The sequence below is a fragment of the Pristiophorus japonicus genome, chromosome 13 (assembly GCF_044704955.1).
Source record: "Pristiophorus japonicus isolate sPriJap1 chromosome 13, sPriJap1.hap1, whole genome shotgun sequence".
Taxonomy (NCBI): Eukaryota; Metazoa; Chordata; class Chondrichthyes; family Pristiophoridae; genus Pristiophorus; species Pristiophorus japonicus.
This window is the reverse complement of record NC_091989.1, coordinates 8,067,613-8,079,818: the sequence shown is the minus strand read 5'-3', so window position 1 is coordinate 8,079,818 and position 12,206 is coordinate 8,067,613. Positions and strand designations below refer to the sequence as shown.

Genomic DNA, 12,206 nt, shown 5'->3' with positions numbered 1-12,206 from the left:
CTGGCTGTTTCCCCCCCTGGTACGGCCCTTAAGTCCAAAGGACGCAGACTTGAACATATATGGCGGACAACTGGTTTAGCCATTCACCGCCAGATCTGGCTGGAACACATAAAGTAAAACCCATCATCCAAGGGAAACACAGCATGCTGGCATTCTTTCATAAAAAGCCAGAAAACTGTAGGTACGTCTACGACAAGTCAGCTGTAAACACTTGTATAAAAGTAAGTTTTAAAAGCATTTTCATTCCTGTTAGATTATCAAAGCATTGCTTTCTCTCTCTCTTCTGAAGTGGGACAGGTTATTATGTTCCACCAAAATGAAACCAGTTTCGAACAAAATCCAGTTTCTCTCGGGTTAACTGACGGGTTGAGTTTGCACTGTGAGTAACAAAGGTGAGAAGTTTTTGAAATTCCTCTGCGCATTGTTCGAACGAAGACGTGAATCTTTTACTGGTAAAGGCTTTTGTTGAAATACTGGATAAAATCACCTCTGGGGTTTTTTTTAAAATAAATTGCTGGCCGTGCCTTCAGCTGCCAAGGGCTCTAGGCTCTGGAATTCCCTCCCTAGACCTCTCCGCCTCTCTAGTTCTCTCTACCTCCTTTGAGACTTTCCTTATAACCTACCTCTTTGACCCAATCTGCTCGAATGTCATCTTATGTGGCTCGGTGTCAAATTTTGTTTGATAACCGCTTCTGTGAATTTCTTTGGGACGTTAAAGGTGCTATATAAATGCAAACTGTTGTTGTTGAACGTGTCGTTGCAATGATTACTAATGTCAAACATCATAATTTCAACCCCGACTGAATATTGCAATGTGAGAAAGTGTCGCATTCTGCTTTCTGTGGTCAGAGACCAGGACTTGAGGCTCAAGCTTGTGCTCTGTTTCCCTTTCCATCAACTCTATTTTTTTTAACAGAAGTGATTGGAGGAGAGTGTGTACAAATCTTTGCGTTAAGTTACCTTTGAATTCAAGAAATCAACTGGGGAATTCAGAAGAAACTTCTTTACCAAAGAGTGGTGAGAATGTGGAACTTATTACCACAGAGATTGGATGAGGTGAATAGTAGAGATAGATAGATAGATAGATAGATAGATAGATAGAAAGACAGAAAGACAGACTTGCATTTATATAGTGCCTTTCACGACCACCAGATGTCCCAAAGCACTTTACAGCCAATGAAGTACTTTTGGAGTGTAGTCACTGTTGTAATGTGGAAAGCGCGGCAGCCAATTTGCGCACAGCAAGCTCCCACAAACAGCAATGTGATAATGGCCAGATAATTGGTTTTAGTGATGTTGGTTGCGGGATAAATATTGGCCCCAGGTCACCGGGGATAACTCCCCTGCTCTTCGAAATAGTGCCATGGGATCTTTTACGTTTACTTGAGAGAGCAGACGGGGCTTCAGTATAATGTCTCATCCGAATTATGCATTTAAGGGGAGGCTGGACAAGCATCTGAGGGAGAAGGGAATAGAGGGTTACGCTGATAGATTTAGATGAGGAAAGACGGGAGGAGGCTCGAGTGGAGCATAAACGCCGGCATGGACTGGCTGGGCCGAATGGCCTGTTTGTGCCGTTTTGTCTATATATGTATATATGGCTACATAGAATCATAGAAGTTTACAGCACAGAAGTGTCATGTATGTATGCTTGGGGTTACTAGCCACCAGGTGGCGCGACTGTCGGAGGTCATTGGGCTGTGCGCAGTGGTGTGCAGGGCAGGTATATAAGGCAAGCCATCATGTAATGTGATCACTTTAGACCCTAATAAAGCAGAGCCAGGTTTGTGCCTGTGGTAGTTTACAGTATTCAGTCTATCGAGTTATTACATACATAACAAGAAGGAGGCCATTTTGGCCCATCGTGTCAGTGCCGGCCAACAAGAGGCTATCCATCCTAATCCCACTTTCCAGCTCTGGGTCCGTAGCCCTGTAGGTTACGGCACTTCAGGTGCACATCCAAGTACTTTTTAAATGCGATGAGGGTTTCTGCCTCTACCACCCTTTCAGGCAGTGAGTTCCAGACCCCCACAACCCTCTGAGGTGAAGAAATTTCCCCTCAAATCCCCTCTAAACCTCCTACCAATTACTTTAAATCTATGCCCCCTAGTTGTTGACCCCTCTGCCAAGGGAAATAGGCCCTTTGTATTCACTATATCTAGTATAATTTTATACACCTCAATGAGGTCTCCCCTCAATTTTCTCTGTTCCAATGAAAACAAATCCAGCCTATCCAATCTTTCCTCATAGCTAAGATTCTCCACTCCCGGCAACATCCTCGTAAATCTCCTCTGTACCCTCTCCAGTCCTTCCTCTAATGCAGTGACCAGAACTGCACGCAGTACTCCAGCTGTGGCCGAACCAGTGTTTTATAGTGTTTGAAACATTCTCAGTCAGACAATTCTGAAATTTGACTCAATACTCAATGCTGTGTGACATTTAAGCACAAGTGTGCAATGAGCGCATTTCCGTCACTCTCTCCACTGCCCAGCTTACTGCACGACTCCACCTCCCCAGTGACAGAGGAGGCTGCTTGACTCAGCTTCTTCTTTTCCTCACACGTAGCCTCACAGAAAAGGAAGTAAGTTTATCTGTTGGTTGTGATGTGCTCTTCGTTCCGAGCCTACAGTCGTGGTCATGTCTGAGGCCCTTTGGTTGCTCTTTGATCTAAACCCCCTGGTTCTTCATTATTGTCATCCAAAAGGTCTGTCAGTCAAAATCTCCGAAATGTCTCCCTTCCTCCGAATTGGGTTCTCCAACTTTGACAGCGGTCCCGCCCAGCAGGCAGAAGATTTGCAGAACCCGTACTGTGCTGTGATTGTGAAAGAGGCTGTGGACACAGGTAAATCATTTCACTTGTCAAATCCTCCTCTAACCTTTCAATTCCCCACTTTGTAACAAAACCGCACAATTGCGTTCGAATTAAACAGCGATGTGTAATACAAATTTATTGTCTTCTAATACTCCTGTGAAGCGCCTTGGGATGTTTCACTACGTTAAAGGTGCTATGTAAGAAAGAAAGAAAGACTTGCATTTATATAGCGCCTTTCACGACCACCGGACGTCTCAAAGCGCTTCACAGCCAATGAAGTACTTTTGGAGTGTAGTCACTGTTGTAATGTGGAAAACGGGGCAGCCAATTTGCGCACAGCAAACCACAATGTGATCATCTGTTTTAGCAATCCTCAGCAAAGGTCTGAACTCTATCCCCTTACGCCCCCCCACCTCAATGAATTTCGAGCTCGGCACGATGCTGAGCCTTTTTTCCGCTGCCTTCGCCTCCGTGCCCACATGTTCGGCCAGGAGTCTTCCCCCCGCAGCTGACGCTCTCTCCCGTTTTCAGAATTCTTGCTCTACCTGGACCCCTCCCTCTGACCTCTTACCCGCTCTAGACCGCTTCATTTCAAACTGCCGACGGGACATCGACCGTCTCAATCTCTCTGCTCCCCTCACTCACTCCAACCTCCCTCCTTCTGAACTTGCAGCACTCCGCTCGCTCAGATCCAACCCTGACCTTGTCATCAAACCTGCTGGCAAGGGCGGCGCTGTTGTTGTTTGGCGAACCGACCGCTACCTTACAGAGGCTGATCGCCAACTCTCTGACACCTCCTCCTACCTCCCCCTGGACCATGACCCCAAAACCGAACATCAAGCCATCATTTCCCAGACCGTCACTGAACTCAGCTCCTCTGGAGATCTTCCCTCCACAGCCACCACTCTCACAGTTCCCCAACCCCACACAGCCCACTTCTACCTCCTTCCCAAGATCCACAAACAGGACTGCCCCAGTAGACCCATCGTTTCAGCCTGTTCTTGCCCCACACAACTTATTTCTTCCTATCTCAACTCTATTTTTTCTCCCCTTGTCCAATCTCTTCCCACCTACATCTGTGACTCCTCCGACGCCCTCCGCCACTTTAACAGTTTCCAGTTTCCCGGCCCCAACCGTCTCCTTTTCACCACGGACGTCCAATCCCTCAACACCGCCATCCCCCACCAGGATGGCCTGAGGGCGCTCCGCTTCTTCCTCGAGCAGAGGCTCAACCAGTCCCCATCCCCCACCAACCCTCCTCCGCCTGGCTGAACGTGTTCTCACATTGAACAACTTCTCCTTTAACTCCACTCACTTCCTCCAAATTAAAGGTGTTGCTATGGGAACCCGCATGGGTCCGAGCTATGCCTGCCTTTTCGTGGGAAATGTGGAACGTTCTTTGTTCCAGTCCTACTCGGGTCCCCTCCCTCGCCTCTTTTTCCGGTACATCGACGACTGTATCGGTGCCGCTTCCTGCTCTCGCCCAGAAATAGAACATTTCATTCACTTTGCATCCAATTTCCACCCTTCCCTCACCTTCACATGGTCCATCTCTGACTCTTCCCTCCCCTTCCCCGACTTCTCCGTCTCCATCTCTGGGCTTTCGACCAGTATCCACTATAAGCCCACTGACTCCCAAAGCTACCTGGACTATACGTCCTCCCACCCCGCATCATGTAAGGACTCCATTCCATTCTCCCAGTTTCTCCGTCTCCATCGCATCTGCTCTGACGACGCCACCTTTCACACTAGTACCTCTGACATGTCTTCCTTTTTCCTCAACCGAGGATTCCCCTCCGCCGTGGTTGCCATGGCCCTCAACCGTGTCCATTCCATTTCCCGCACCTCTGCTCTCACCCCTTCCCCTCCCTCTCAGAACCATGACAGGGTTCCCCTTGTCCTCACCTTTCACCCCACCAGCCTCCACGTTCAACGGATCATCCTCCGCCATTTCCGCCACCTCCAGCGTGATCCCACCACCAATCACATCTTCCCCTCCCCTCCCCAACGTTCCGAAGGGACCATTCCCTCCGCGACACCCTGGTCCATTCCGCAGTCACCCCCAGCACCCCCTCCCCTTCCCACGGTACCTTCCCGTGCAAGTGCAGGAGATGCAACACCTGCCCTTTTACCCCCTCCCTCCCCACTGTCCAGGGCCCCAAATACTCCTTCCAGGTGAAACAGCGATTTACTTGTACTTCTTTCAATGTAGTATACTGTATTCGCTGCTCACGATGTGGTCTCCTCTACATTGGGGAGACCAAGCGTAGATTAGGTGACTGCTTTGCGGAACACCTCTGTTCAGTCCATAAGTGTGACCCTGAGCTTCTGGTCGCCTGTCACTTTAATTCCCCATTCCACTCCCACTCTGACCTCTCCGTCCTCGGCCTCCTACACTGTTCCAACGAAGCTCAACGCAAGCTCGAGGAACAGCACCTCATCTTTCGTTTATGCACTTTACAGCCTTCTGGACTCAACATTGAGTTCAACAATTTCAGACCATAACCCCTGCCAATCATTGGCTCCCTTCCCCCACCCCCAGAGCCTGTATCTTTCTTTTTTTCTCCTGGTCTCTAAGGGCAGTTGGTCATTATCCTGCCATTCACACCATGTCTTGACTAATGTTTTTCTAATTCCTAGCATTACCAACATTGATTGAGGGATAAATATTGTCCAGGACATCGGGGATAACTCCCCTGCGCTTCTTCCAACTAGTGCCGTGGGATCTTTTATGTCCAGCTGAGATGGGCAGACAGGGCCTCGGTTTAACGTCTCATCCGCAGCACTCCCTCAGTACTGCCCCTTCGACAGTGCAGCACTCCCTCAGCACTGTCCGTCCAACAGTGCAGCACTCCCTCAGCGCTGCCCCTCCGACAGTACAGCATTCCCTCAGCACTGCCCCTCCGACAGTACAGCACTCCCTCAGTACTGCCCCTTCGACAGTGCAGCACTCCCTCAGCACTGCCCCTCCGACAGCACAGCACTCCCTCAGTACTGCCCCTCCGACAGTACAGCACTCCCTCAGTACTGCCCCTCCGACAGTGCAGCACTCCCTCAGCACTGCCCCTCCGACAGTACAGCACTCCCTCAGTACTGCCCCTCCAACAGTGCAGCGCTCCCTCAGTACTGCCCCTCCGACAGTGCGGCGCTCCCTCAGTACTGCCCCTCTGACAGTGCGGCGCTCCCTCAGTACTGCCCCTCCGACACTGCAGCATTCCCTCAGTACTGCCCCTCTGACAGTGTGATGCTCCCTCAGGACTGCCCCTCCGACAGTGCAGTGCTCCCTCAGCACTGCACTGGAGTGTCAGCCTAGATTTTTGTGCTCAAGTCTCTGGAGTGGGACTTGAACCCACAACCTTCTGACTCAGAGGCGAGAGAGAGTGCTGCCCACTGAGCCACAGCTGGCACTACAAGTTGTTGTTGTTGTTGTTGTTGTTGTTGTTGTAATACTCGCCAAGTATCTCAACCTGTTACTGCAGGCAAATAGCGCAGGCGGCAATGGTTTACAATATTCTCCAGCACTGTCAATGGACGAAGAGGAGGAATGCTTTGGCTGGCCAACTTGGTCGTGAAGGATGTGTGAAGCAAATAAGGCGTTAGATGTGTAAAAAGAGTCGGTTGATTTTATTTGAGGTCCTGTGACTATGTCATACCACAGTTCTGATCCCGTTGAACTTTCTCATTTCACACACATGCAGCCTGCATCTTTACCCCAGCATCTTGAATGGCCTGTTTCTTCAACAACGTATAATTCCAATGTCTGTTTATTTAGTAAAATGTCCATCCAATGGAAGGAGATGTATAAACAAAGCTTCAAAGTGAAAGTTAATACCATTACTTAGGCAGAGATTTTGTCAGTGTGTAATTGTTATTTTGAGTGCTGCAATATACAGCTTCTGTCTTACTAAAGACAATATAGTTTGCTTCATTGGCGCCTCGCCACTGATCTTAATTTCCAGCCCTCTGCCACACACGCTCCGAGGCTCCAGTCCTATCGACAGGATGCATTGAGAAACGCAGCAAGATAACTTCAACAGCCAATCTCTCCCCTGCAACCTCTACCCCCGAGGAGGACATCATCTAAAATGATGAGGGGCCTGGATAGAGTGGATAGGAATGACTTATTTCCCTTAGCAGAAAGGTCAAAACCAAGAGGCCATAGATTTAAAGTAACTGGTCGAAGGATTAGAGGGAAATTGAGAAGAAATTTGACCATCGGTGGCCGTGCCTTCTGTTGCCTGGGCCCCAAGTTCTGGAACTCCCTCCCCAAACCTCTCGGCCTCTCTACCTCTCTTTCCTCCTTCAGGATGCTCCTTAAAACCCACCTCTTTGACCCAGCTTTTGGTCATCTGCCGCGATTGCTCCTTATGTGGCTTGGTGTCAAATTTATCGGTTTTGTCGTATAACACTGCTGTGAAGCGCCATGGGACGTTAAGGGCGCTATATAAATACAAGTTAGAAATACATAGAAACATAGAAAATAGGTGCAGGAGCAGGCCATTCGGCCCTTCGAGCCTGCACCGCCATTCAATGAGTTCATGGCTGAACATGCAACCTCAGTACCCCATTCCTGCTTTCTCGCCATACCCCTTGATCCCCCTAGTAGTAAGGACTACAAATAACTCCTTTTTGAATATATTTAGTGAATTGGCCTCAACAACTTTCTGTGGTAGAGAATTCCACAGGTTCACAAAGTTGTTGTTGTTGTATGCTGCTGGCGAGCTGCGGGTGCCCTGGTACCGTTGGCCAGTTGGCGTTTGGTGGGAGATTGGCCAACACCTAGCCGGTGGCGTGGGGGGGTGGGCACGATCCTGGGGGGGGCGCCATCGCACAGGCCGGCAGCGGGCCAGAGTTTTTTTTGGGGGTCCAAGAGGACCACTCCTGCTCCTCCTGGCCCCACACAAATAAAAGCTTAAAAATAAATGTTGGTCCCTGTAAGGGTTGTTGGTGAGGCTGCTCCGTGCCTGGTACAAATGAGCAAAGAGTGCACAGTGGACACTTGCACCTCAAAATTGCAATTAGCGCCCGATGTGTGTCAGCTGCGGCTCAGTGGGCAGCACTCTCGCCCCTGAGTCAGGAGGTTGTGGATTCGAGTCCTACTCCAAGGACTTAAGCACAAAAATCTAGGCCGACACTCCCAGTGCAGTGCTGAGGGAGTGCTGCACTGTCAGAGGTGCCGTTGTTCAGATGGGATGTTAAACCGAGGCCCCGTCTGCTCTCTCAGGTAAAGGATCAATGGCGCTATTTTGACGAAGTGCAGGGGAGTTATCCCCCATGTCCTGGGGCCAAGATTTATCCCTCAATCAACATCACTAAAACAGATTATCTGGTCATTATCACATTGCTGTTTGTGGGAGCTTGCTGTGCGCAAATTGGATGCTGCGTTTCCCATATTACAACAGTGACTACACTTCATAAAAGTACTTCATTGGCTGTAAAGTGCTTTGGGGCATCTGGTGGTCATGAAAGGCGCTATAGAAATACTAGTTGTTGTTGTGTATTTCCAGGAGTAGGGTCTAACGGCCAGGGCAATTCATTTGAGTCCGTCATTTGCTCAGTGACAGATTTGTTTTTGGAAGCCTTCACAATCACTCAGAGCCTGATAAAGAATAGGTTGACCCTCCCTTATCTGGCACCCTCGGGACCTGGCCTGTTCTGGATAAGGGACTTTTCCGGATGAGGAGTGGTCACGTTGAATTGGGTGGTACAGGTACTGAGCAAGGGGATATCAGGGCTGTTTGGCTTGGGGCTGGGAGTGCAGCAGAGAGATCATGAGGAGGAGTGGGGGGGGGGGTGGGCGTTGGGGGCGGTGGATCGCGGGGTCAGGCCAGCGATTGCGGGAGTCGGCAGCGAGGAAGGACTTCAATTTGTTCATGTTGGAGTTCTGTGCATGCGCCACCCGGTGGCCGGGAATGGTTCTGAACGAGGGGTGGTTCCGGATAAGGGAGTTCTGGATAAGGGAGGTTCAACCTGTACTCTAATATTAGCATTTATCACCACAAATGTATTTACGAAAGGGTATACTTGCATTGGAGGCTATTCAGAGAAGGTTCACTAGGTTGATTCCAGAGATGAGGGGGTTTGACTTATGAGGATAGATTGAGGAGGTTGGGCCTAAACACATTGGAGTTCAGAGAATGAGAGGTGATCTTATTGAAACATAAGATAATGAGGGGGCTCGCCAAGGTGGATGCAGAGATGATATTTCCACTCATAGGGGAAACTAAAACTCATGGACATTGTTTTAGAATAAGGGGCCGCCCATTTAAAACTGAGATGAGGAGGAATTTCTTCTCTCGGAGGGTTGTAAATCTGTGGAATTCTCTGTCCCAGAGAGTTGTGGAGGTTATTGAATATATTTAAGGCGGAGATAGACAGATTTTTGAGTGATAAGGGAGTAAAGGGTTATGGGGAGAGGGTGGGAAAGTGGAGCTGAGCCCATGATCAGATCAGCCATGATCTTATTGAATGGCGGAGCAGGCTCGAGGGGCCAAATGGCCGACTCCTGCTCCTATTTCTTATATTCTTAAAACATTCTTAGTTGAGATGTTCAGGTGAGAGATTGTACTTTTCAAAAATGGATAAGATGCCATTGATGATTATCTCAAAGATTTTGGCATTAATGGTTACTGAAAATAGGAGCATGTCATTGGGGAAACATAAAATAAGAAAGGGAAATTGCAGTAAATGCGATGAGGCAATTTGGCCCATTAAGCTCGCTCGTTGCTGAGACTTGGCAGTATCCACCCTACAGTATTCACCCAGTCTGCATCTCCGCTATTTAGAGCCAGTTGTCGGAGGGACATGTCTCTGACTGGACTCTCCCACTTTCAGTGGGCTGCAAGTTTATTTTTAATAAACTGGGCAGCAAAAGCCTGCTTCTGGAGCATGCGCTCCAGTTTTACACGGGTTTTTATAGAAATTACATAATGACATAAAGGCAGCTTTCTTCCTTCACTGAGCTGAGTCGTTTATTTTTATTTTTAGCTAGTACAGGGTACGGGAGCATCGTGGTTATGTTGCTGGACTAGTAATCCCGAGGTCGGGATGAATGATCCAGAGACATGAGCTCAAATCCCACCAGGGCAGCTGTGGAACCTAAATTCAGTTAAATACTTCAAGAATAAAAAGCTAGTATCAGTAATAGTGACCATGAAACTACCGGATTGTCAGAAAAACCCATCCGGTTCACTAATGTCCTTTAGGGAAGGAAATCTGCCGCCCTTACCCGGTCTGGCTGATAAGTGACTCCAGACCCCACAGCAATGTGATCGACTCTTAACTGCCCTCTGAAATGGCAGCTCACCACCACCTTCCCAAGGGGCAATTAGGGATGGTCAACAGGCAACGCCAACAATTTTTAAAATACAGCTTAGCCTCAGGATGGACATGTTAAACCGACACAGTGCTTCATTTCCATCGTGGGTCAAGCCCAGTGAAAATAGCTGCATCCTATACTGAAATATAACCAGAAAATGCTGGAAACACTCAGCCGGTCTGTGGAGCGAGAAACAGAGTTCACGTTTCAGGTCGATGGGAAAAAGTTAGAGATGGGACAGGTTTTAAGCAAGTACAGAGGCAGGGAAAGGGGGCGGGAAGAAAGAACAAAAGGGAAGGTCTGTGATAGGCTGGAAGGCAGGAGAGATTAAATCACTAAAGCAATACATCCTATCTTGGTCTGATGGAGAACATTTTAATCCATTTGAAACAAATTTAAATTTTGCTGAAGCTTCTAATTTAAAAACAAACATATTTTATTGAACATGGTTGACCGAAGTTGAAAGGTTTCATATTTTGGAAGGTTGCCTCCTTTTTGGGGGAAGAGGAGAAAACGTTCTCTTGGGAGACTGAAGGGTTGAAGTTAATGTGTTGCATGATGCTTGGTGTCAGCTGTGGCTCAGTGGGTAGCACACTCACCTCTGAGCCTGAAGGTTGTGGGTTCAGGTCACACTCCAGGCCCTTAAGTGCAAAAATCTAGGCTGGCACTCCCAGTGCAGCGCTGAGGGAGCGCTGCACTGTCGGAGGTGCCGTCTTTTGGATGAGACGTTAAACCGAGGTCCCCGTCTGCTCTCTCAGGTGGATGTAAAAGATCCCATGGTACTATTTCGAAGAAGAGCAGGGGAGTTATCCCCGGTGTCCTGGGGCCAATATTTATCCCTCAATCAACATCACTAAAAACAGATTCTCTGATCATTCATCATCATCATCATCATCATAGGCGGTCCCTCGAACGAGGATGACTGCTGTGTGTGGGAGCTGGCTGTGCGCAAATTGGCTGCCGTGTTTCCCACATTACAACAGCGACTACACTTCAAAAAGTACTTTGACTGAAAAGTGCTTTGGGACGCTGGGTGGTTCTGAAAGGCACTATATAAACGCAAGTCTTTTTTTTCATTGTGCTATTGTAATCCATTTGTTAATGTTTAAGTGGGCTGCCTTTCAAAAGCAGGCAAGGAAATGTTATACGAATGCAGGAACGCATTCATTCAAAACACCAAGTAAATGCGAGCCAGCGGGAGGGGAGGTGCCTAAATCCTGGTAAAATAAGCTGCTGAAATTAACGTGTGTTAGGCAGCTGCATTGCAAGGATCAGTGACGGTCTCCTGAAGACACATTCCTATCGGGTAAGCACTGCCATGCCCCACTCCGCTATCCTCGCAATGTCTGCTCTTGGATTTGGAAAAGGACAGCAGTCCTATATTTAGCCCTGGCCTGCCCTCCACAGACCACATCCTCTCCTACATCGCAAAGAAAAGGCATGTGAGTATTTCACCATCTCCGGCCTGTCTTTATAAATAGCCGCGACACAGAGCCTGATTCATTCTTCTAGTCTCTTCTTATGCAGTTTTTTTAATATAGCGTCTTTAATGTAGTAAAACGTCCCATTGGCTGTAAAGCGCTTTGAGACGTCCGGTGGTCGTGAAAGGCGCTATATAAATGCAAGTCTTTCTTTTCTTTCTTTCAAGATGCTTCACAGAAGCGTAATGAGACAAAACTTTGCACCGAGCCACATAAGGCGATATTAAGACAGGTGACCAAAAGAGGGCTAGAGAGGCGGAGAGGTTTAGGGAGGGAGTTTCAGAGCTTGGGACCTAAGCGGCTGAAGGCACAGCCACCGATGGTGGTGCGATTGAAATCAGGAATGCGCAAGAGGCCAGAGTTGGAGGAGCGCCGCGATCGCGGAGGAACCTTCAGCCGAATCGGCAAGCGGGCATCCGAGTGCCAGGCCACGGAGCAGCATTGTGGATGAACTCAGTGGTGCGGAGATCCAAACGTGTCTTTCCCCGCTCCATGTCACCGCGCACAGTGTGTCGTGCCACCCTACCTGCCCACTTCAATCTTCCCATCTCCGATTGTATCCGTGTTTCCTCTCAAGGTGGCAACTCGTGCAGGG

General features: G+C 48.7%; 1 protein-coding gene across 3 annotated transcripts in view; it reads left to right on the top strand.

Annotated features, from left to right (window-relative positions):
• prkcq (protein kinase C, theta) overlaps positions 1-12,206 on the top strand; it is a 142,488-nt gene that overhangs the window by 52,153 nt on the left and 78,129 nt on the right. For 2 of the 3 annotated variants that reach the window (XM_070897119.1, XM_070897118.1), the window contains exon 2: positions 2,705-2,842. The exons of the other annotated variant lie outside the window; for it this stretch is intronic. In XM_070897119.1, the coding sequence (XP_070753220.1) occupies positions 2,728-2,842 (115 nt within the window). In that variant the 5' untranslated portion in view covers positions 2,705-2,727. The remainder of the gene's footprint in view (positions 1-2,704; positions 2,843-12,206) is intronic. 3 annotated transcript variants of the gene reach the window in all.